The sequence below is a fragment of the Poecilia latipinna genome, unplaced genomic scaffold (assembly GCF_001443285.1).
Source record: "Poecilia latipinna isolate Pla-1442-1.1 unplaced genomic scaffold, P_latipinna-1.0 Scaffold488, whole genome shotgun sequence".
Taxonomy (NCBI): Eukaryota; Metazoa; Chordata; class Actinopteri; order Cyprinodontiformes; family Poeciliidae; genus Poecilia; species Poecilia latipinna.
Genome location: NW_015113104.1, coordinates 296,328 through 321,233, shown reverse-complemented (window position 1 = coordinate 321,233; position 24,906 = coordinate 296,328). Strand labels below are relative to the sequence as shown.

At 38.8% G+C, this 24,906-nt stretch overlaps 3 protein-coding genes across 7 annotated transcripts in view; 1 reads left to right on the top strand and 2 right to left on the bottom strand.

Annotated features, from left to right (window-relative positions):
* Positions 1-8,842, bottom strand: part of homer2 (homer scaffold protein 2) — a 28,400-nt gene extending 19,558 nt beyond the window's left edge. Inside the window, exon 1 of one of the 3 annotated variants that reach the window (XM_015039872.1) lies at positions 8,749-8,842. In XM_015039872.1, coding sequence (XP_014895358.1) covers positions 8,749-8,750 — 2 coding nt within the window. In that variant the 5' untranslated portion in view covers positions 8,751-8,842. Of the gene's footprint in view, positions 1-8,092; positions 8,712-8,748 lie in introns of those variants that run through there. The other 2 variants (XM_015039870.1, XM_015039871.1) reach the window with 2 other exon arrangements.
* Positions 8,843-8,941: 99 nt separating this feature from the next.
* ramac (RNA guanine-7 methyltransferase activating subunit) lies at positions 8,942-10,934 on the top strand. 2 transcript variants are annotated; one of them, XM_015039873.1, is made up of 3 exons: positions 8,942-9,023; positions 10,166-10,338; positions 10,427-10,934. In XM_015039873.1, exons 2-3 carry the CDS (start codon positions 10,169-10,171, stop codon positions 10,614-10,616), a joined length of 360 nt encoding a protein of 119 aa, XP_014895359.1. In that variant the 5' UTR covers positions 8,942-9,023; positions 10,166-10,168; the 3' UTR covers positions 10,617-10,934. The 2 variants fall into 2 exon arrangements, with proteins under 2 accessions (XP_014895359.1, XP_014895360.1); XM_015039874.1 differs by having other exon boundaries at positions 8,948-9,029; positions 10,168-10,338.
* A 7,027-nt stretch (positions 10,935-17,961) lies between these two features.
* Positions 17,962-24,620, bottom strand: LOC106952022 (BTB/POZ domain-containing protein 1). Of its 2 annotated transcripts, none has more exons than XM_015039867.1 (8): positions 24,031-24,620; positions 22,554-22,710; positions 20,894-20,999; positions 20,601-20,798; positions 20,262-20,391; positions 20,089-20,176; positions 18,877-19,023; positions 17,962-18,782 (listed from the first exon to the last, which is right to left on the bottom strand). In XM_015039867.1, exons 1-8 carry the CDS (start codon positions 24,435-24,437, stop codon positions 18,624-18,626), a joined length of 1,392 nt encoding a protein of 463 aa, XP_014895353.1. In that variant the 5' UTR covers positions 24,438-24,620; the 3' UTR covers positions 17,962-18,623. The 2 variants fall into 2 exon arrangements, with proteins under 2 accessions (XP_014895353.1, XP_014895352.1); XM_015039866.1 differs by having other exon boundaries at positions 20,262-20,454; positions 24,031-24,437.
* Positions 24,621-24,906: the final 286 nt, after the last annotated feature.

The following is a 24,906-nucleotide window of genomic DNA, read 5'->3' as shown; positions in this document are numbered from 1 at the left end:
AAACAAAACTAAAAGAAGAAGACGGAGCTACTAGAGGAACTGGTTTTAAACAAGATTCCTGAGTTTAGGAATCCACTCCAGGCCAGCAATCCAAACAGACGCTGCTCATCCATCAGCCGCATTCAGAAATTTTATGACCAAGAAGTAATGTGAGGTCAAAGGGAACAAACAGAATGTCAAAATTGAAAACCAGCCTGTTTGACAGAAAATCTGCAGCGAGCGGCCTCAGAGACGGAGGCTGCAAATTTCCATTTCCGACAGAAAGTGAACAGTATCTGACTGACAGGTTATACAGCCTACGTAAGGAAGAAAATAAAGCAACCGCTGTCATTCATCCTCATTCAATAAATGGTCAGGATGGACCTGAAAATACATTAGCGCATTGAAATGAAATACAGAGAAGCATTCTTATTAGTTCAACTTTGCTTGCTATATAGAAAGATAATACTTTACTGGTGCACACTAAAGAACCTAGGAGTGCTGTTAAAAATGTCTGAAGTTTGCAGGTCAGAGAGGGAATCAGCACACCATGTAGCACCAGGTTTAGTGCTTTGAAAAAGCAGTAAGTATATAAAAAACATCAACTGTGCATTCAGGTACTAATGGAAGCAGAACCACAGGCTCCATCACATAAATGAGTTTGTTACATAAGATATTCTCATTTGTCTCTTTGCCACTGGGTCAGTCTAAGGCCAGCTGTCCAAGAAATGGGTTTTCTTCTTAATAAATTGTCAGGAAGCAAAACAAACCACAGGAAACCAGTGCAACAAAAAGCAGATTGAATATTTAGGAACAAACAAAAAGGTGTTCAAGACAAATCTACTTTTTGTTTGTTTTACATTTTCATTCTTGATTAGACATGCGCCAAACCAGAACACCCAGCAGCCCAAATGGTCCAAACAATGATCCAATAGGAAACATGTTGACCCCCCATCTCCGATCAACGCGCTTTAAAAAATAAGTTTGTATTCTTGTTCGCTTCAAGAACTTGAGCAATAGAAGGAAAATTACTCACTGCTGATTTTGAACAAATTATATTTTATCACCTTCCCCTACCAGCGCTGACATGAACTCAGCTGGATTTTCAATGAGAAAAGAAAACGGGGGGATATCTTTATTCCAACGAGAAAAGGGAAAATGACTTCCTCTAGTTCAGAAGATTTGGAGGTCAGCTGCACAATATGACACCATTAAAATGAAACCCTTCTCTAATTTCAAGTCGGAACCAAAACAGAATCAGTCACTGAGCCTATACTGCAAAAAAAAAAAAAAAAAAAACGAAAAAATGAAAGTCTCAGTATGTCTGTGTGTGTGTAATCCTCTTTATATCTCAAACATACAAGGCTGGATATAAACTAGATGTTTTATGGAACAGTAGGAATTCACAGATTTGACTGAGCAAAACAGAGAAGAGCTCTGTTCATTACAGCAAACCACCTGGGTTTTCAGTGCAATAAAGATGCTGTTTCTCTAATGAAGTCAGGAGGTTAAAGCCCAGTTTTGCCCCCCAGATACTGTATGCAATAACCTCAGCTGCAGGATTTCTGCTGTATGTGACTGAAATTACTGGAACAAAACTCTGCATTATGATTTTTTCCCCCCTTCTTTGGACATTTACAAAGGCACCAAGCTTGCTCTGATTCATAGAAACCTAATGAGACTTACGAATCTGAAATATTTATCCTATGCCTTCATCTTTATTTTAAAGGATGTTCAGCTAAAAGTTTAAATGTGGATTTTAATGTAAGGAACATTACAGGGTTTTTTTTGGAGGGACAAATGCTTTGCTTGCCAGTCACAATCACAACAAGTTTTATAAGTTTTTAAAGTGACAATATCCACATGAAATCTTGTTGGTGCAACATAAATATGCTTAGAAAACAGGAGCAAAATAAATTTGATGCCAAACACAGCCGGTTACATAAACTGAAGCTACGCTGGTGGAAATCCGGGGAAAAAACATAATCCTGATTATGGCATGTCATCAATAGCATCTTCACACATGCACAATTACTGATTCAATATACAGCGATGCACCCCCTATGCCATCACAGATAAAGGCTGGTGCATATTTTAGTCCCCAGTAGCTAGCATGCAGAAAATGTAATGCTTCCTTCCCCCCCTTAAAAAGCGAGCTCAGATCAAGATGCATCCGATCACAAAACGAGTCAAGTGAAATCAGCCTGCCCCTGCCTGGTTTTCAAAGAAGCCCGATGTATTCCTCCCTCTGCTCAACACATTTCTAGACCTAGCAGAGGACCGTGTGTGCTGTCGAGGATGTTGTGACACACCCACTTAGTTTTATTTCAGAGCATGCCCTTTCCTCCAGACGGCTTCGCGAACAGGCTTGTTAGCATTACTAAATGTTTGACCATGAATTTACATTTTGCTTGACTGAGGATAGAAGTTCTCAATTTAATGCCGAAGTGATGCAGTTGTTGTTGATGCAGTAATGGTGTCAGTGGTGATGAAGGCGGAGAAAAAGTTATCAGATCTTAATATGGAAGGAGAACAGCAAGCTGCAACATAATGACAAGTTTACGCTTAATTGTTTTTTTGCTGTTTCTTTTCCCCACCGGCTACAAACATTGTGACATCTCACGATTGCAGTGTAGCATGAAAGTATACTTTTAACTTGTGCAATATTAGTATCGCAAAGAACCTTTTATGTATATCGGCTTTTGTAGTCTTGGTGTCATGAGTCCATGTTGTGTGCCAATATTTAATTTAACTGGTTGAATGAAGCCAAAATTAGATGTTTTTTATATTAAATAATATGAGATATCAGATTATCTTATATTATTTGATATCTTACTTGTATCATGGAGCTTTACCACCCCTAGATGTAGCTTTCTGCAGGATAGCCTCTATACTATCGAAGCCCAAACAGAACAGCTCTTTCTAATTTCATCATCAACAAATGATGAAGTTTTGCCTCAAGTTGATGTTTTGCCTATCCCTTTATCAAAGGATAGGCAAAACACTGACATTGAGATTGTTAGAAAAACCTGTTCTGTCTACATATAAACAACTGCAGTCACAAAACATAACTGCAAGTAGATTTTCGAAATTATTTAAAACAAAATTGCCAACGCAAAATGACTTGGAACACTGAAATTACAACAGACTTCCTGGATATAATCTTTGGCAGAAAACTAAATTTCAAGTGTTAAAGTGCACACGCTGCAAAATGATAATGCATTTGCCCAGGTGGGCAGATTAACTGCCCTTAATACCCACACCTGATGATTATTTTTAGTGGCTGAGACGATAAAACTCAGAAACTGGTGGGGATGTTCTGAAATTAAAAGAAAAGAGTGAGAAAAATGCGAGTAATCAACTGAGTCATCCCAGTTTTCACCGATAGTATTGAAGTTACACGTTTCCTTCATATCGTGACGCAGCACTTTTACAAGTCAACCTACTAAACCTGGTGGATGAAGGACGAGCAAAGATGAAACCCTCACCACTGAACTTCTCAGTCCAAAGGTCACTTAAGTGATTTTCAACTTAAGTAACCTTAAGGTGACTTAACCTAAAATTTTACCATTATAGGTTAAAATTTGACCCTATAATGGTCAAAATGTGATATTTTGACTATTATAGGCTCAAAATGTTAAATTTTGAGCCTATATTATAGGCTCAAAATGTTAAATTTTGAGCCTATAATGAGATACATTTGATATTGTTTGGTTTAATTTGACATTTTTTTATAGCTTTATTTACAAGATGCAAAAAAAGAGAAAAACACACAACCTGCTTATTAAAAATGGAAGAAAATGAGGACCTAAAAGACAAACATCAACCAAAGTTAGAATGCAATCTTAGGCCTGAATTGCTCAGTTAATATTAAAACAATGCACAAAAACACCAGCTCACAGATCAGCAAGTTTTGCCTTAAGAAATATTTGAATATTGTGATGCAACCCCCAACATACCTGAAATCAGTCACAATGCAGTCAAAACACTCATGATATAAAAATCAGATTTCATTCAGACTGGGTCTTCTCATTACATTTGCATTCTGATTTGCTATAATACTGTAGCGTTAACAACCAATTCTGAACAACTGAATTGACAGAATCATCAATTTTCTCTTTTTTAAATTCCCATCAGCCTGCTTTAGCTGCAGTCATCAGTGACCTTCACAAGTCTTGCCAGTTATTGGCGTCATACAGCAGCATCTCATGTAATGCAGGCGACAGGCCAGCTTCACGCCAGCAGACGCAGCAGGCCCCCCCACCGCCACACTGAGGTGACATGAAGAGCCCAACTTAATCTGAGAGATCCAAGGAAAAGGGAGTGAGGAAATCTCCCCAGAAACCCAGTATGACAGCAGATGGCCTCCTGGGCTTCAAACATCTGCTGAGACAATGTTCAATCCACCATCCATGTCCCTCTTCTTTTACCCTTTTTACCACTAAAACCCATTTGTTCTTGTAAACAAGAGCTCGATGAGGGCTGCCTCCAAACCAGAGGCAGACAGGCACACACTCTGGTTCTCTGGTTAGGCTTAAAGTCCAGTCTCCTGTCAGGGCGGCCAAGAGACCTGCTGCCATGTCACAGAGCCTAATCAATGAGTGTTAAGCCTTTGGATGTCATTCTCTGGCCAGCCAGGAGATTATCATCTATCCCTGTGTTAGGGCTGCTCCCAGCATAGCTTGCTTTAAATAGCAATATGCTGATTATACTGCTGGCTGCCTGTGTGCTTATGCTGTACAACAGGGCTTCAGGCAATCTAAGCTTTATTTTTCAGTACTTCCAGAGACACGGTGCATTAGCTGCTAACCTCTTCCTAAAATACAACTTTCTTTCACACTGCAGCAGTACAAATTTTCTCACTCCCAAAATTCAGCAGTGTTCAACTGCAGGTATGCGATTAAGGCGTATGTTTGCATTATTATAACAGAGACAAACTCACAATGGCCTCAGTGAGTCCTATGGAACTTTAGTGACAAAAACAAAACAATAAATGACGCCAGTGACTTCATACAGTTAAAGACTAGTAATTAAGGTACAAAAGAAAAATATCCTGGGTGTTTCCTCTCCTAAGTATTTTTTTGTGAAATGATTAATCTAAAACTTAAATTAGAAGTGAATAGTTTCATACAGAAGAACTCCCAACAATGAAGTGAAAACAAAAAGTAAGATACACCTCGTCAGCTCTGACTGATCCCCAGGGTGCAACATTGTTGCATCATCGCAAGGGTGTAACCAGAGAGAGAAACATTGTGCAAGTAAGATCGCCTCCGTAAAACTTCTGCTACACATTCCTGTGAGATCAACTTTGTATGATAAGATGTCCAAGAATCAGCCATCAGTCCACAAACCAAACGTTCAGATAAAAACAAACAGCCAGTCTACACCGAGGGCACAACCAACAATTATTTTAAGAATAGATTAATTGGACAAAATAACATTCACACTATACAGATTCTTCATTTAACACAATAAATGAAAAATAATTCAATTCCTTTTCTAATAATGAAAAATAAATTCTAGTGCCTAAGATATAAAACAATAGCATTCTATTAGTAAATGTGAACTAGGTGAAGCTAAAATTTTACCACTTAAAATTTGGTTCAAACATTACAGGCAAAGACAGTTTTATCTTAATTGTAAAATTTATTTTTTGTATAGTTTTGGGTGGATTACGGCTCCGACTCCATTTTGGGGTTTTTTTAAACCTAAAGGCCTTCTTTGAGTCTCTACACTCCAGTTAATCATTTATCCATTACTGAATTAGTTGACAATCATTTCGATAATCGATTAATCATTTCAGCCCTGGTCTATAGATATACATTTTTAGGTTACAATATAGTGTTTGTAATACCAAAACAATCATGGAGCATATTTCTTTTTTGTGTATTCAAATGGAATAAAAGCTTCATGAATCTCAAATGTAGACCCGCCAAGCTCAGGTCACACCAGAACATGTATTTTACATTTATGAATAGAGACAATGTAATATAAACCAGATTTCCTTTTAGCGAAGGAAGTTGAGTGAAACAGACCAGCGACTTTCCGTGGGGTGCCGACTACATGTTGGCTGAAAATGCAAGTAAAAAAAAAAATAAAAAAAATCACCCATTAACCGAGTGCTCATGTCGCCCCATGAGAAATGCTTCCCTAGGAAGAGAGCCATATCGAAAAACAAAAAACAACAACTCTGGGTATCCATACGATTTGATTCGAGTTGGAACATCTAGAATGGCGTAGGACATAAATTATGGCCTACAGTAAAACTAGAATTAGAGTTTCAAATAGTCAAAGGAGTAGGTGAAGGAGGCTAGACACAAAGGAAGTAGAGAACTCATTGTGTCTGGTGTCCTTCACCTTACAGACATTAGCATGAGCAGCACTTCACTCGGTTTGATGCATTTTGGGTTTGAAGGAGCCTGAATGGTTGTATGGTTGTCTGGTGTGTGGGTGAAGTTAAAATCCATCGTCTCCACCATCAGGCGGGCGTAGCAGCTGTACGCCCCATTTCTCCATCAGTTTGATATCAATGTCAGACACTCTGGTCAAAGCCTGTAAAGCTATAACTATAATATATAATGTCACAACTAGAGCTTCCGCTTTATATGTGCCACTTTGAACATCATTACCCTACATGTACACCAACTAGTCACATTTTCAGAAGAGCAGCCTGGTATTCATGTAATGACAAAACACTAACAGTAGAGAAAAAGGATTTGATTGAAAACAAGCATGAGAACAAGATGCATCACTACCCGAGAGCACTTCTCCTATACTTCCTTCTCGCTGAGATTCAAGTGTAAACTTGTTTAATCACAGCCATAGGTACACTGCAGATTTCTTAGCATTGTGTGCTGCAGAGATAAACGATTTCAGAAGGAGAGCCCGCCTCTTAATTTAAAAAAGGATTAAAAATAGGGAACTGCAAGTGAGTTTAAAAAAAAAATCTAAAGTTTTGAACTGAGCCCATTTAGAAAGTCACTTTTGATTCTCTGATGATGTAAATATTGGACAAATCAGCCATCAGCTGATTACAAAAGGAAGCATCTTCTAAAACAAAAGTGATGGCAAACTTGACTCGTAATATTAAAATGAATCCCGATTTCCAAGGAGACGGGTGCTTCTGCCTTCCAAGATTCTCTCAGCCATCAGATGTTATAAGGCAGAATGAAACCACAGAGCCGTCTCCACCAGTAAGTGTGACCTGCCCAGTCTTGGCCTGGCTCCTGGTCCACGGGGCCAGTTTCATGACACAACAAGACCAACACCTCTCCAAACCGGTTCGGTGACTGTAAAACTTCCAAGACGATGACGAGATTGTAAAACTGGTTTGATTTTATGTAGTTAGAGACAAACTTGTGTAATCTGGTAGAAACTAGTAATGTGGAAGTGGATGACGGGTTTTCAGAAAGCTACTGAACATTAATGCCTTTAAATACACAACATTAGTTTTGCATATAATGTAGAGGAATCCCTAACATTTACATATTCTTTGAGAGAAAATTCATATTAAAATCAACTTTTTAAAAAAATCATTGTGTCAAAATGTAGAGGAACAGTAGGTACCTCACATAAACATCCCAATCAAGTATATGTCAAGTGGGCTACGGATTGCATAACTGTGGAGATGAGCCAGAGTCAACACTCCACACAACAGACTATAGACACAAAATTATGTGCAGTTTCTTGTAAACGACAGTGGAAGCACACACTCTCCAGAGAACACACACACACTCCCACAAGTGCCATATCTCTCCTCGTTAGTGGGCAGTGTTGACTCTGACACCTCCATATCATAAGCCGCAAAGCGGTAGCTGCACAGATTATGAAGAACGCAAAAACGCACAGGGATCCACTTGAAATTACGTACTATACGCAAGATAATATTTTTACATAAGAAGTCGCATTATCTCACAGAAAAGAGGTCTGTAAATATAATCTTGTAAAGCAAGGATCCTCCTCACGGACAGTCGAGCCGAGACAGTTCCCCCTATTCAGGTGAAGTGAATAACAGGTGAACAGCTATAGAGGCATTTCTGCGAACCGACACACATTGAACAGTCAGGTGTTAAAAAAAGGCGCTCTGAAGGACAGCGCTCTCCGGATCACTCACCCCATTGCAGCGGACTTGAGGCGCAACTCCTTTTCTTTATTTAGAGGCTATAGAAAAAAATAATGTTAAAAGTGAGGTCCTTAAAATATTAGTGGTCAGCGGAGTCAAAACCCCGCTTTGTCCGCAGCGGGAAAAAAGTCCTCTTGCTGCTGAGAGACAAGTGAAATACGAGAACACTTCTCCGTAAACTCGATTCACCGGGTTGTCAAGCTCGCTCCTACAGAAACACCTTCAGTTCAGGAAATTTTTTTTTTTTTTTTTTTTTTAAATCCTCTCCTGGTTTGTCGCTCCTATCAAACGTGAGGCGCTAAATCCCACTAAGGAATGGCTTCCTCCTCGCTTCCTGCAGTAGGGCGATAAGGAAATAAGTTGATGTTTGTCTGCCTGGTCTCAACGCGGAGTTTCTTCCTCCCCAGAGGGATTGTGTTTCATATGAAGGGCAGCAGAGGCAGCAGGCAGCAGCGACACGGAGCGGCTTCCTCCACCTGCCTCCTTTTGCAAAACCACCCACTCTCTTTAAACCTGCGGTATCTGTGGTGCTGGGCTGCGGTTTCACGCTGACAACTGTGTCCAAACTGTGGTCTGAAATCACGAAATGTCCAAGAAAACAGAACCCACAGCTTGTTTTTGTTTTATTTCGTTTTTTAAACACTTACATGTTTATAATGCTGAATTCCTGGAGTTGAGATCCGTTATACAGTCAGATGGACAACTAATATGCATATTAGTTAAACTGTGTCTTCATAAACCGGACTTAACACGGACAGATGATGCTAATAAAGAAGCTTTTATAGAGGTTTCTAATACCTGAAAAGCTTGTAATCAGGAGCAGGTGCGCGCGCTCCCGGAACCATTATTCAAGCTTCTGTGTTTCAGGGAACATATTTTCAGTGACGTTCCGATACTAGTTGACGCTAAAGCTAACGTGTAAAGAAAGGTACGTTCTTAAATTTTCTGCTAAAGTGCATTAGAAGGACAACTTTTATGTTTTAATTATGCTAATTGTACTGGATCAATTCCTGGTTTGGAGTTCATTGCTGCGAACTTCATAGGGGAAAACAATCTTAAAATCCGTGTTAGCAATAGCAATTCAGTTTAGCAGTTTCTATTAAACAGTTTGTTTCCAATGAGCGTTTAAATGCACATTGCTAAACTAGAGACTGTATATTATTTGGCAGAAAAGATCACTCCATGTGTTTAGTTGTTGGAAAATGGAATACTCAGCATAACTGAACATATTAAGGATCTTTACGGAATAATTATGAAAATACGAAACAGACTACAGTGAAGCATGCTGCTTTCACTCGATATTAGTATATTTTAATCTTAAAAATGAACATTTCTTATAAATTTCACTGCTTAAACAAGTATTCATTCCTTGACGGACATAATGTAATTTTTCGGTTTCTCTGGTACAGTAAGGCTTTGCTGCAGTTTCAGCTCCTGGTAATCTACAGACACAAACAGCGGATATTAAAAGTGTCGCACACACCCCAATCAGTCCTCTTTAGTATTGATCTGTCATCGCGCCCCATCTTGATTGGGCAACATTTGTCCACTCTTCCTTGTAAAACTTGTTGTAATCTATCAGATTTTCAGATTTTTTTTTGTCCAGTAGCTTTTACAGATTTTCTGTCTGATTTAGTTCTGAACTCTGGCCAGAAGTCAGACATGTGCAGACACATGTCTGATTGGGTTAAGTAGTTATTGTCATAATACTGGGAAATTAAATCAGTTTTCATCTTCAGATTTTAGGCAGACACTTTTAAGTTTTGGCTTGAAACTGGTAATTTATTCGTTCATAATTTGATCCACTTTCAGTTTAAAAATTGCTTCGAACACAATCTTACTGGGCTTGAAAAATGAAGCACCTTGAAATGTTTTTTAAATTAGTTTCTGTATTTTAAACTTGTAAACATAGTATTAAAGTTATGTTGGGTTTTTTTTTTGTTTTTGAAAAAGTCAAAATCACACATAACACAATCATCTTGGCAGTTTTCTCTCATACTTTTTATTTTTATTTTTATTTTTCTTCAAAGTTTAACAGCCTTTTCTTTTAATCGTCTTGCTAACAGGATGTCTGATGCCTCAGAAAACACGCAGAGCTACGAGGAGCTGTTCTCGAACAGATTCTCACTGGAGGACAGTGAATACCAGCAATATGTGAAACGTCCAGCTGACCCGCCACCAATTGTTGACGACTGGCGGGGGCGTGGAGGGGGAAACCAGAGGGGCAGGGACAACAGGTAGTGTTGGTCCAGTTTGTGTTCAGTCAGCCGCTCTGTGGGAAATGTTTTATGCTGTAGTATTTATTTTTTTATGAATACCTTCCAGGTACCAGGACCGTCGAGGCTACAGAGACCGCAGTTGGGGAGAAGACAGAAGGTGGCGAGGGGACCGTCGTGGACAGCACTGGCATGACAGAGACAGGAACTGGGGGCATGGCAGTGGATATCAGTCTGGGTCCAGAGGCTCCAATCAGGGATACAACTCTCATAATCGTCCACATTATGATCGCTACTGATTACTCAGATTTCTACTATTTACGGTCTCATGACTTGAGCTTCACTTGTTTGTGGTAGGATTCAGCTGGTTTCTCCTTTTCATCGGTGATGCAGTAAGAGCTGCTTTTTAAATCTCCTGTTCCTTGTTTTTACTTGTAGCAAAAATACATGCAGAGGCAGAAATTTGCAATGATTGTGATATGTGAAATCTGAATTTCCAAGACAAATGTATTCATGATACAGCTTTACTTTTACCATCAGTGTATGAACTTGCAGATTAACCTTTGTTTCTATGAGTATATGTATTTTTTCTAATAAAATGACTGCTGACTGTGCAATCAGATGTATAAAGTTTAATTACATAAACCCAGTCACCTACACCAACCTTACTGTAATGGGTGTAAAGATTTTTTTTTTTTAATTCAGGTGTTCTACCTGGGATGCTCAAGTTTTAAATGTGAGTTAAGAAAAAAGTTGGAAGGTGTGTATATCTTTAACCAGGTGATCAGAGAACCACATGCGAATGATTAGGTGTCAGCTGCTGTGTGCTTTTGATACACAGGGGCAATGAATTAAGCAAAAACAATGGGTTAAGTCATAAATTCAGAGACCAGTATTTTAACCAGGCTGAGGAGTTATGATTGCAATCCACTTAAAGAAACACAATGAGGTTAAAGGCCAGAAATGTTAGCCTGTTAATTTTGTGAAGCAGCAGCTAACACTTAAACAATTTCACTGTCTTAATCTCTCCTTTGACAAGTTTTTTTTTTCTAATTTGGGAGCAGATAAAGATCAAATCACTGTCCTGCACAGAAAATACTTTTTTTTTTTGTTCTAAATTATTTTATTTATGCAGTACTTACAACTCTAGCAGACATTTAAAATGCTCACCTGCAATCTGCACTTTTAGACCCAGCTCGTCTCGTTCTCTAATAGAGATGATTATAGCTCACACACATCTACTGGTGGTGAGCATTGTAATTGTGGAGCATTAACATAAGTGTTGGTCTAGTAAGGGGAGTTGGATAATATACCCACCTGATTATATTTAAATACTCTTCAATCCAAAGGTATCTCATGAATAACATGCTCACACATCACCATCGCTGCTGAAAGGTCGTCCTGCTTCTAGAAATAGAAGCTCCTAGTCATCAGGGATGTAGCATAGTGTTAGCTACTTGGTTGGTTAAAAAGGTGAAACCAACAAATGTTATCAGAGGGTTCTTTTAAAGAGTACTTATGTTCATAGATTAAAATTTTGCATTTATGAATACACTAAAATGTTTGGCAACAGCCACTGGAGTCAGTATCTTCCCATGTATTAAGGCATCCAGTCTCAATTTTGTTCTCCAGATGGGCTTTTTATATGGGTCACTGAAATGCTTCGTGAGAACAGTGAAGATCATTCAGGACAAGTTACATTTATTCATTCAGCTCAGTCCTTTAGATTTCAGTTAAACTGCCTCAGGTTTATCAGTGCATCTGCATACGTTGTTGATTCAGAGAAGGTTTTTCTTTACCTGCCTCTACTGTCCATTAATTGTCCATTAACCCTGACTTTACTCTAATAAGAAGAGAAAAACCTGCATTCACAGTCAATATTCAGAACAGTCCACTTTTTTTAAAAAAAAAGCAGCTAAAACATTGATGTGCATCATTAATACATTACTGCAACATGCACCGTTGGCTCTGGCATATGTAGCTCTGAGCCTTAATGTCGGCACTTAGAGCTTTACAGTCCGTTAAGCAGAGGAGCTCTGTTACGTGATAAACAATAACTGTATTCGAACGCCACTGGATTTGGGATGATTTCTGAGTTTTATATTCAGATTCCCAGTGTCTACAAGGCTAACATTTAATTTGGACAACACATTCAGCTGGATGATGAGGACATGAGTGACTAAAGGAGAGAAGGGAAGGCTGCGTAGCAACCAGTTCAGATTAAATCATCTACATCCCAGAGTCCTGTGTCTCCAACCCTTTTAATATTGTCCTGTTGGCACAGTTTGGATTTAGCCTTTTTTTCCTAGTCTTAAGATTAATACTGAATAATTGCCTAATCCTGGAAGTTGAGGTGTTCCTTAAGATAATGACATTTATTGTTTTAGAAAATTGTACAGCCATAAAAATATTTTTTAAGGATTTTTTTTTAGCAAAAATCCACAAAGTGAGATTTTATCTTTTTATTTTACAATTTTTATTTATTTTTTTTTAACAGATGCATTGCATTTAGCCTGCTTTGGAATTGTAAGACGTAGGGCATTTGGTAAAAGTCCAAAACTTATTTTTCTTATCCAAACAACTAGAAGAGTAAGATGAACTAACATCCTCTGACAATCTTCAAAAAGTAGACCATATATGAGGTTCATGCTGCTGCAAAGACTAATCCGGACCTCACCTCAACGCGTTCACCTTCTCCCTTCCTGAGTATCGGTTATCCCTTCCTCATTCTTTGCACTCATATTCTAAAAATAGAGGATAACATTATTTCAAATGTTTTTTTTGTTTTGTTTGTTTGTTTGTTTGTTTGTTTTACAGCATGGAAAAACCTCCAGAACCTTTTAGGATTTATTAATGTCAAAAATCTTCACCCCTTGCTGCGTTTTAATTAGTTATCTGATAGCGAATCATTTAGAGGCTGGGAGGAAAAACAATAGAGAGAGACGAGTACGTAGAGAGACGGGAGTACTGCCTCAGTCTCATCTGCCGGGCTGTCAGGCTTCATGTGGCCTGTTTGGGACAATACAATGTGACAGCAATGGAGACAGTGTGCTGGGGGCCATGTCCTTGGTGATGAACTCATCCAGTGCAATCATCACTCCGCTCTCTCCCCTTCTTACCGCACACAGAAATACATGTCTGCACACAATGAACTCCAGTCCCCCCTCCCCACTTCCATCTATTGCACACAAACAGGAGGGGCCCTGCATCTCCCAGCCCCTGCAGCACTTTGCGACCTACATCTGGTGTTGGAGAGTGCAGGGACTGAGATCGGCCCGGGTCAGCCAGCCAGACAGCCCCCAGCCTCCAGCAGACAGTACAGAGGATTTGTGTTGCATGTGAGTCTGAATGGTGGAAGCATGCTTTGCTTTGCTGCTCTTGTCGAAATTCGTGGTTTCCAGTTTGTGCCAAGAACATGCATGTCTCCACAGAGTTGTATCTCATTAACTCATGTGAGCAAATGCTAACCAGCCACTCGTACCCACTTAATTAGGGAATTAGGAATGGGATATTTTTTATTTTATTTTAAATTGCTGCTGTTAGATGGGGTTTGACAACATCTTGTCCTCTGTTCATCCAGCTGCACACCCTATAAGTTAATCATGCATCTGCTCAGGTCATGCATGTAAAGAGAGTGGACTGTGCTGCCGAGTCGAGCTTGTTAGTCTGATTATATCTGGTGGTATCTTTCTTTACTCAAACACATTAATAGGGTGTTGAGATATTCTGTGCCTGAAAGGTCCGTTTTTGTTTTTTTTAAAGTTTCTTTCAGCTCCTTTCAAATGTCTGCTGTTTTTTTTTTTTTCCCTTTCTCGCTAAATATCCTGACACAGTTCTGTTGAACTTCATTTCACCTTGAATGGCTTATTCGTAGTATTTGAATAAAAGTAGAAGTACAAGTAAATGTGCCACTGAAGGACTGCTGATACAGGAAGAGGTCACAGCGGCATGCAGGTCAGCAGTCACATTAGAGACATGCTTCGCTCCTACGAACAAGTTGACACAGTTTACTAAATGTCTGTTAAAACGTCTGACATGCTTTGACAAAAATGTGAAGTGGCTATCAGGAATCAGGGTTTGCTCCTGTTAACATAAGACTGAATAAATATGATCACCACCTTCTTCTCGTCTTTCTGTTAAAGTGATTTTTTTGTGGTCTTTGCCAGCTAAAATTAGGCTTTGTGTGTCATTTGCGCTTGTTCTGCTAAAGCGCAGAATGATGAGTCTTGAATTAAAACTTTTTTGAAAACATTTTTAAGGGTGAAAAGATGTTTTTGGATATTTTCGTCTTTCTTCGAATGAATTTAGGTAACGTTTTAAAAAGGTGATTACAGACTTTGATCATTTCAATTTTGTTTTCAGCTATTTCAGCTAATTGTTTGTCTTTTCTATATTTTTCTTAAATCAGATGTCACGGATTTTCATCGGCATCAATATAAAGACCCATTTGGCAATTTATCAGATGCAATGAAAACATAAACACATCACTTCCTTCCTTTGTCTTGTGTCATCTGATGTGAATGAAGTCACAAAGCAGCAGTTTCATCTGACACGATCAAACTCCTCCTACCTGTCTATTCAGAGTCTTGCAGGCGCCATTGATGCTCACCATGCAGTCCTGTCTACATGGTGTTTAATTAACCAACTGTCTAATATCATCAGCTGGACAAAAGGAACACACAAGCATGTTTTTTGTTTTTTTTTTCTTTTTTCTGCAGGTTAGTTTTGCTCAGAAGCAGCCAGATATACACAAACGCAGAGCTGCGTCTCACACCAGAACATTTTGAATAAATACCATTTCAATGATTCACAGATATGGAGGATGTGCCAAAGCACACTGCACAGGATTGATATCGATAAATAAATGTAAGTGTGAAGGTAAATTATGTTGTCAAATTACAACAGACAGGCTGCAAACCGAAGCATGTGTACTAATGCAGTACAGATTTCAGGAGGCGCTTAAAAAAAGGAAACTGTTTTCAGAGTCAGATTGAGCAAAATTTAACATTTTTCAGAGTAAAGTCACAGGACAGGCACAAATGTGAGATTTTTAAATATATCAAAGTTGTTTATTTCCGTAGCTTCAGGGCTGCTGTCCTCCTCTTAGAGGCTACTCTTTTGTAGACTCTAAGAGTTTTTTTTCCCTCATATCCTCCTCTTTTCTTTGTTTTTAAACAGACAAGGTTCCAACACAAACATTTCTGTCTGTCATATAAAACTAAGTAGATTTCTTCCTAATTGCTAATTTTCATCTACAACTCCTGGCAGCTGTATGGTATTGTACCAATTAGGCTTGAAAAAAAAAACAACAACAAAAGATTCAGTCTATTTTTCTTAACAGTTAACGAATGAGACATGGCAAACACTGAGCAGCTCGTCTGAGCTGAGCTCTGGATGCTGAGTCAGAAGAAGGCCGTCTGTCAGAGGGAGGCAGAAAAAGACACAAAGAACGAAGATCCATAGGAACCATCAAGCCTGACCCACTTGGTTCAAATTTGTTGACACAGTCGGGGTTTTTTTATCATCCTGTCTTTCTACCCATGCAGGTTGTAAGAGCAGGTGTAGGTATTCTCCATGAGACCTTGAGGTTTCCTCTAGTTAGAGCTGTTGTTAGAGTTTGTGTAATAAAAACTACAGTCAGAAATCTGAAGAGATGTTGCTACAGCCATCTTCCTATCAACTCTAAGCACTTTCTCTGTCCTTGCTGAGGAAAAGCAACCTTACCGTGTCATACGTCCATGATACTGCCACCACCGAGCTGCATCACAGTGTTTTCAGTCATAGACAGTGATTTGCTTGTAAGGTAAAAAGTTTTGGTCTCGTCTGGAAAAGCAAACAAACAAACAAGCAAACAAACAAAAAAAAAACACCTCCTTATACATGTTAGCCACTTATGCAAAACTGTAAACGAGAACATGTTCTCTGATTAATGACCCAGGATTGTGTCACAGTCTTCTTCTTTGGATGATGCACTGAGTACTGTGTGAATTGTTAATCTTTAATAGGTCTAAATAAATCCGGTCTGAGACAGAGTTTCAAATTCAAACTTTTTTTTGTTGTGTATTATCTAATAAATAAATAAATAAATAAATAAATAAATAAATAAATAAATAAATAAAAAGGCTATAATCTTTGACGTTAAAATGTGCACTCACATCCCGAATGTAAAACCACTTTAGAAGCGATGAGGACGCTACCCACAGTCACAGATACACATTATCATTATTGCACAGCAAAGTCCTCAGCAGTGCCTAATATAGTCCTGCTTCATTGTGATAAACATCTCACTTCTGCACTGTCGTGTGTCATAAATTGTCAAGAACCAACAGCAGAGGCAGAAATCGCCTTCCCTGCTGTTAGTGCTCCAGTCGAAGGCTCAAACTGTCAGACAGCTCATTCTGCTGTCATACACCCACCCACACAGTAGCAGACACAAACACCACCACACACATTAAAGCACAACACCCTGTCATGGATTTGTAAGCTAATAACTTCAGCAATGAAAAAAAAAATAAAATCACATAATACAGTTGATACTGTGTTCAAGCTTATCATCTATCCTTTGTTCAATGGATATGTATTCCTAATAGATCCTTTAAATATTTTATGGAGCTGTATTTCAACACATTCCAGGCCTTGTAACATAAAACAGGTGAGAGAGAGAACAGAGGCTTCAGTGTGTGTCCTACTTTTTTCTTGATTGCTGTTTTACATTGTGGGTGTAATAAAAAAAATAAAATAAAATAAAATAATGAAAAAAATAAATAAATCCCTGCGTCAAGCTGATTTTACAGAATCTTTCTTCTATAAAAGGCTGTCTAGGTGGGCAGTCGGCAGAAGCTCTCGGGTCTCGGTGACTCACCTGACAGCCATCCTGGATCCATCTCTTCATCAAAGCCCACTCACAGCTGTCTAAAAGGGCCCTCTTGTTTCCAAAGCGTGTCTCGCATAATGCATGTACACCTTATGCAATGCAAAAGCACTTGGGGTTTTGAGATGTTTCAGCAGACGGCCTTTCAGCTCACACAAGCAGGAAATCCTTCGGGGCGATGCTAGGGCACTTCGCAGCATGATTTGGGTAAGCATAACAGAGGCTATCGTTGCTGTGAAACAATGTTTTGAACTTTGCTAAAATCTTCATTAAAAACAACTTTAAAAAAATAACGAATGTAATAATACTCCACTTAAAAATGGGATTTAAAAAAACAGTGTGGTTTTGACACGGCGGTGGAAAAGCGCGCGACTCATGTATGGAGGCCTCGTTCTTCCTCGCGATCGTCACAGGTTCGAGTTCCGGGACCTTTGACCTTTACCACATGTCGCCCGCTCTTTCATTCCCCACTTGTCTGTGAAAGTACTGTCAAATAAATGGCCATAGAGCAATAAAATAAAATAAAATAAATAAAATGGTTTTGTTTTTTTAAAAAGAGTAGCTTCTGGATTTTCACAATGTTGCATCACTTATTTTTTACTGAATACATTGTTTGAGAAAAAAAACATTGAAGCTATTTCTCAATTTATATCTTCCACCAATAGTTTTTTTCCTTGTCATCTGCAGTTAAATAATTTCAGTGGTTTGAAATCTGTTTATAAGACAGCATCACCTAGTGGCAGACAACAACAACAAAAAGAATACACATGAAATATTGACTGAACGAATCAGTCAGTTTGGTCTTAGCGTGTTTTATTGCCCAAAAGCTAAAAATAAACTAATTCCGGTTTAATATACCCATAAATGTCTCAGAACATTTGTTTCCTGTTTTACATTTCAGTGAAATGCGAAGTAAACACTGTGTAATAAGTTACAGAAAGAACTACTGGCAAAATTAAGCACAGGGAGCCTTTGTACAACACAGAGAAAAGGTACTTGAAGACACCTGTTTTATAAAGTACAACAGTGCACATTAAAAATATGCATCAGCACAAACAGACATAGCGAGTTGGCCTCATTGAAAGTCGTGTTGCCGTCTTTGTTGTTTTAGTTGTGCAACTTCTGCACCACAAGCAGCTTAGTAGCACAGACAGAACATCAGTATTTAGACAACTTACGACAACAAAAGAAAATTTTAGGCCCGAAAAACTTTTCTTTTTCTTTTCGCAAAACAGAGTTGCACGTGAATATATGTACAGAGATTCTCACACACGGCATTCTCACTCACACACAGACACACTCGCGCACGCACAGACAGACACACATAAAATACTCCAGGCGATCCAGAGGCACTGCATCCATTCACAGAAGTCCAGTCCTTCCAGTGGCCTGAGGTCTTCCTGGTTCTTTGTACCTGCATGGCAGTATGTAAAGTTCATATGTAGTAGATGATCTCCGGTATCTGGCCATCCTCTACCGACGTGCCGTTGTTGTTTCCAGGTGAGCTAAAGAACAGAAATGTAGTTTTGGTCCCAGTTGTTGATTCTTGGGTCACTTTCTTCAACCCTTTAGTGCCATAATGAGAGTCTGGACCCTGTGAGATAAAAAAAAAAAAAAAAGAAAAATCCCCCAAATTGGTTAGTTCAAGTTTTCGCGATGATTTCTTCTGACGAAATGCTCAGGCTGACCTTTAGGGTGGCACATGCAGTGTAGCTGATGTTGGGCAGGATCTCCACAGGCTCTTTAAACATCACTCGGAAGGTGTTTCCTGAGCCGTCGCAGCTGAAACCGGTATCATTCTGGCCCAGTGTGATACGTTTGTCACTCTCTATGATCTGAAAACAGGAAATTGTTGATTTGTTATCAGAAACATTGTTTTGTCTGCATAAAGAAAGAAGAGGTTATCAATGGTTTAACAAGCAGTGTGGTTTTGTTTCCCTACATGTGGCCAAGCCAGTACTGTTTTTCATTAATAAATGAAATCAGCATTTGAAAAATGTATTTACCATTTTGTCCAATAACAAAATTTGCTTTGCAACTTGTCATTTAGGGACAAAACTGATGTGGTAAAAGGTCCCAGCACACACTGTACTTCTTTTAAAAGGTCAATCTGTTTGGATTATGCAGCAGGTTAATGATTGTCTTTTACAAGGAGGTTTAATCAGTTCTCACCTTTGCTTTATTATTTGCTCCAGTTGCCTTTTCTTAAAAGTTAAAAACTGTTAAAACATTGTAAAGATTGCTCGTGAAATCACTATTTTAAAACCACCAGATTTGTATTAAGCAGTAAAAAGAATAGTCACATCTAGGAGTGAAAATATGATCAGTTCTTTCTGGCTGCCCTCTTCAAAGAGGATTAAAGCTGAAGTCATAATGTAACTAAATCTATGTCAGATGTTTGCAAACTTTACAATCCAAAGAGCCATTCTTGCTCTCAGTCCATCTTAATAAAACTTGTTTAGAACCACAAATGTCACATGACCTTTTGAAAAAAAAAAAAAAAGACATCTTGTAATTTCTACTGCATGACATGTATTGTCTTAAATTCCCAATATTTTATTTACATGTTTTGGGTTGCAAAACAAAAAAGCGTAAAAGTTTGTGACAAGAGGATGAATATATTTTCTTCCATGGGATGTTTTTTATGGAAAATCTGCTAAAGACACACAGTTTCCAACCTAATGACAAAAAAAAAAAAAAAAGATTTAAAAACATGTTGCTGATACTTGTAGTGACATTCTGCTGAGGAAATGCAATGCAATTATTCCATGAGAAAAAAAAAAAAACTCCTACAACATATATTAAATCTATATTTAAAAATATTAGCTGGTTTATCGTTTTAGCTTGTTTATCGTTTTTACTCGTGCTACTCCTGCTGGAGCAGAGGTTGAAGGCCTTACCTGAATGTTGACCTGATAGTCGGTGGGTCCATGTATTGAGCCATATAAGCCAAAACCCACGATGGATATTCTTCTGTTAACATTAAATCTACAGGGAAACATAAACAGGAGAACAGTTGTTAAAACGAGCCACGGGTTTCGTGCCCGGCGTCGACTAACGGACGTAAGCTGACCTGATTCTGTCGCTGGTGCCGCTGTACCCCCACCGACTCTCAACCTGCTGGAATCTATTAATGCTATACTCCTCCCCCCTGAGGCAGCAGCGAGGCCTGTCAATGTAGTCGACCCGTGGTTTGGGGTTTACTGTAAAGTGTAAAAACAGATTTACCACCTCCCGATCGAACAATATTCCAGATTGGGCAGGCCCTGTCGCACAAGAAAAAATATCAAACTGGTTTCTGTGGTTGGAGCTGTATGGACACATCAGGAAACATGAAGAACGTGCTGAGTGACGGCTGATCTGCTCAGGACACACACTGACAACCAAACGGTCCTTCTGCCAGGACACATACCGGCTGCGAACTCTTCAACGGTCATGAGCGGGAAGCGGATGAGCGGCAGCGCTTTCCCCAGAACCTTCTGCTTGTTCTCCGAGGTTGGGGGAAGCTGTTGCCTGTAACACTCCGCCTCTGCCCAGCGGACCACCGCTTCGAACAGACGATTCTCCCTGATGCTGAGTGTGTCTCTCTCCAACACTGCACATAACGTATCTACACACACAGACACACACAGAGTAAGCAACACTTTTAGATCCTACAACAAAAGCGGCGGAGCAGCACACACGGTGTGAAGAAGACTCGCATACCAAGGTCGATATCAGTGAAGCCTTCTGCGTTTATTGCGTCTGCAGTGCTTTTGTCGATAGTGTCCAAGCAAAGAGTGGCAAGCTGAGGCTCATCAAATAACCTCGCCTGTGAAATGGAGCAGAATATTCAGATTACAGCCATTCATTCTGTTAAAGGCTGGCTGCAGCAATTAAATAATGTGCATACATTTGAATTTGGCCAGCATGGAAAACTAATACAAAACCATGCCAGTGATGAAATATGATGAATCAAATTAAACGTTATAATTTCATTGGAGATGCACCAATCAGGCACTTCAGGGCCAATTTCCAGTCTAAGCTGCCATTTACCCCCCGTTCTAACAAAGCATAAGACATGAGAGAGAAAATATGTACTGCAGGTTTTTTTTGAGAGATTATATTACAAACTTACCTCTGTAAGTCTAAATTTTATTTAAGTATCTAAGGTTTATAAGACATTTTCCTAAGTTTTAAGTGAAAAAAAAAGCCAGTAGAATCTGCACTTTTTTTCAATATTAAGGAATTACTAACTCAAAACAAGGATCCCGTTTCTTGTGGAAGTGTTATTAGTAACTTAATTTTGTCTTATTTCAACACTACGCACATATTTGCACTAGAAATTAAGACAAAAATACTTAAGATTTTATGTTTTAGCTGCGTAAAAACACTATATTGACTGAAAATGGTGGCAGTTTTCAGTTTTCATGCATTTTATAAGAAAAAAAGAAACTAATTTTCACCGTCTGACCCACAAATCAAGAGAAAATTTGTTAATTGATGGGTTCACCTATAGATTAAATTGCTCCATATATTGTGATGCTGTGATTTGTAACAATACTCTAGTTTTGTGGGAAATGTGTAATTAAGCTTAAAATATAATAAAATTGCAATGATCAAAACATGCACTTCTTTTTGGTCCGACCTACTAATTTAGGTTTTAAGGATGTAGCAAACACTAAACATGTGCTACAAGTTCCTTACTGGAGCTGATATATTTTTATCTAAAAGCAGAAGCACATGTTTCTACTGTTATCTAATTTTAACTAAACTAAAACGTAAGAACTGGATGTTTTGTGAGTGTGTCTTGAGGCTGAAAAACAAAGCACCTTATTTTTCATGCATTTAATAAACAAATTGAAAAAAAAATCATATTACTTTAAGTGCATGACCTGATAATTAAGGGATAATAAGGAAAAATCATTCAACTACCATTGGTTCATTTCCAAAAATTACACTCGGAAATCACTCCTGGGATTGTGTTTTGCTTAGGTTTTGCGAAAGAATCTATGTTTTACGTTGCAGTCCTTCAAGATGTTAAAGAAATATCAAGCAACTGTAGAACAAAATGTTGAAACCTGAAGGAATAAACACAAAATAGAGCAGCTAATGTAATTAAACGCTTACTTGGAAAAACTGGGAGCCACTCTCTCAATCTTCCAAGAAAATATAAATGGAGATTAGACCAAGTGACTTATGTCATAAAAACAGCCACCGATAAAGACTTTGAGTGCCTCACTAGTTAATAATGACTTTAGAAAGAACATTATCTCACGTTTGAGTAAAGGCACTTTGCATCCAAGAGGAGTATTTACATTGTTCAGTGTTTTTAGTTCCTTTACTGTCAGATATTGACTAGACCGCTGCGTAGACCGACAGTAACCTGAGTGAGAAGCATGAAGGCGTTGTCGGCTCTGAGGTGCTTGGTGAGGAACTCCACACAGTGGCCCTCCAGAGCTGGGACTGCATATTTCTTCGCTGTGTACAGAGTCGTCATCACAGTCTCTGGACCGATATGGACCTCGTCGGAATACAGAAACCTGCACAGCAAAAATAAGAACAGCGAGAACAAGAATAAACAATTTTCACCAAGCTACCCAAAGCTTCGATTTCAAATGTGAAGAAAATCTATATTTTCATGTATATTTGGTTTAGGGGTGGGCGTTTATCTTTTATTGCGATAAATTTCTTGTCATGAAAAGAATTTTGATTTTGATTCTAGTTGATATCTAAAAATACTGTACATATTGTCTGGATCGTTATTTTTAGCATCTTCTCCACTGTTTGCTTTAAGAGTATCAATACATATTGAAATGTAATTAAATGCAGTTAATGTGCGCTGTTACTTCTTTATGTGTCTGGTAACCTAAAGAAGCGCATTATAGATGTATACGGTTTCAAGAGCGGTGTTTATGTTTGTGGGGCTGTGACTGCTGTGTCATGCAGTCACAGCCAGGAAGTTGTTTGAAAAAGAACTAGTAAATAGTTTTTATGGCCACGTTTATCGTTATTACAACGTAGGCCTGTCACAATAAACAATAAATCAATTAATTGGATCATAAATTAAAATAAGCTCAATAATTTCCATTTGCATGTTTTATCGTTTTCCTCTTTTCTCTCTCTACAAGAACTGGTCTTCATTCTCGTACTTTGGTCTCTGCCAGTCATTTTTTAAGAAGAATTGTGTCTATAATTTATAAATTTAGAAGACTTTATAATTTATTTTATTTTTTTGTTTCTGTTGTTTTATTTACTTATTTAGGATATGTAAAATGTCTCCCAGTTCCACTGTTAAATGTTCAATAGAATTAAAAGTTTATTGATCTTTGAGAATGTGCTTTTCCATTATTATACAATTACCTTTATATTACTTGAAAATGATCTCAAAACAACAATATAATCGTTTATCGCAATACCTTCTGGGGCAATTTATCGTCCAGCAAAATTCGTCATCATGACAGGCCTAATCACAATACTCCCACAAAATATTGTGACGAAACTTAAAGTCCATATTGTCTACACTGACATTTTTTTCCCTTTACATTTTGTCACGTAACAAAAACTTGAATATGTATATTTTATTAGGATTTCCTACAACAGATCAAACAAAGTAGTGCAGAATTGTGGAATGAAAATAATCTAGGGTTTTAAACTGTTTTACAAAATGGATTATATTTACCAATACGTAAATATAATCCATTTTCTAACACGCTTATCCTCGCAGGCTTTCGAGGGGGGTAGTGTGGAAACAATTTGTGTTGCTTTGTTATGAAAATGACTTTTTCTGTTCTCTGTGCAGTCCTGGTATGTAGCAATCTGAAAGCTGAGTGTGGGGTCTGAGATCACCTGTCCCACCTTACCTGAGCAGGGCCAGGAAAGCTGCAGGCTCCACGTCAGGGAGCTCTATTTCAGCTGAAGTGGTGGCCATCCCCCCGTTGAACATGGCATCAAACACGGCGCTGCCAGCGGCCAGGACGAACTTATGGGCAGGTATCCTCTGGGCCTGTCTGCCTTTTCCCACAATGAACCTGACGTCGCTGAGCAGCTCGTTGTTGAAGAGGAAAGCGAACCGCTCCTTCAGGGAGCTCTTTGTCGCCTGCCAGTTGTAGACGGGCTCCCGCTGAAGGCCGATGCCCGGCGGGGAGGCGGACGGTGCGGGAGCTGAGGCTGGCATGTTGCACAGAGCCGCTGCGGCTCCGCATTGTACCGAGTTGGACGGAGCCTCCGGACCGCTTTGGTTCGACGCCAATCCGCTGCCGCTGGCCATTACGAGCCACAGCAGTTTTTCTGCTTCTGATCCTGCAAACAGCAAAGTGCTAATGATACCGTGTAGCGACCGCAGAGGTGATTAATTTATTTACGTGTTGTCCATCGCGCAGGAAGCCATTGCTCAGGTTCTTCGGTTGCTAAAGAGACGCACTTCCTACAAAACACATTTTCCTCGTTTTGGATTGGACGGCGTCTGGCCTCGTTTAAGTCGCACTACTGCCCCCTGGTGGGCTCCTCCGTGTAGTTCCACCAATTTTCTGCACTCATTCATCAACAAGAATTTAAACAAAGTAATAATAAATAAATAAATGTCTGTTGCTCAATTTTAATGTTTATTTATATTACGTGCACTTTTATATTGCATATATTAAATATGTGGATATATGAAATTCTTAAATATTGAAATAATTAAAGATTCTTCTAAGACAACGATTTTTAACATGTATTTATTTAACCCTGAAATTTAA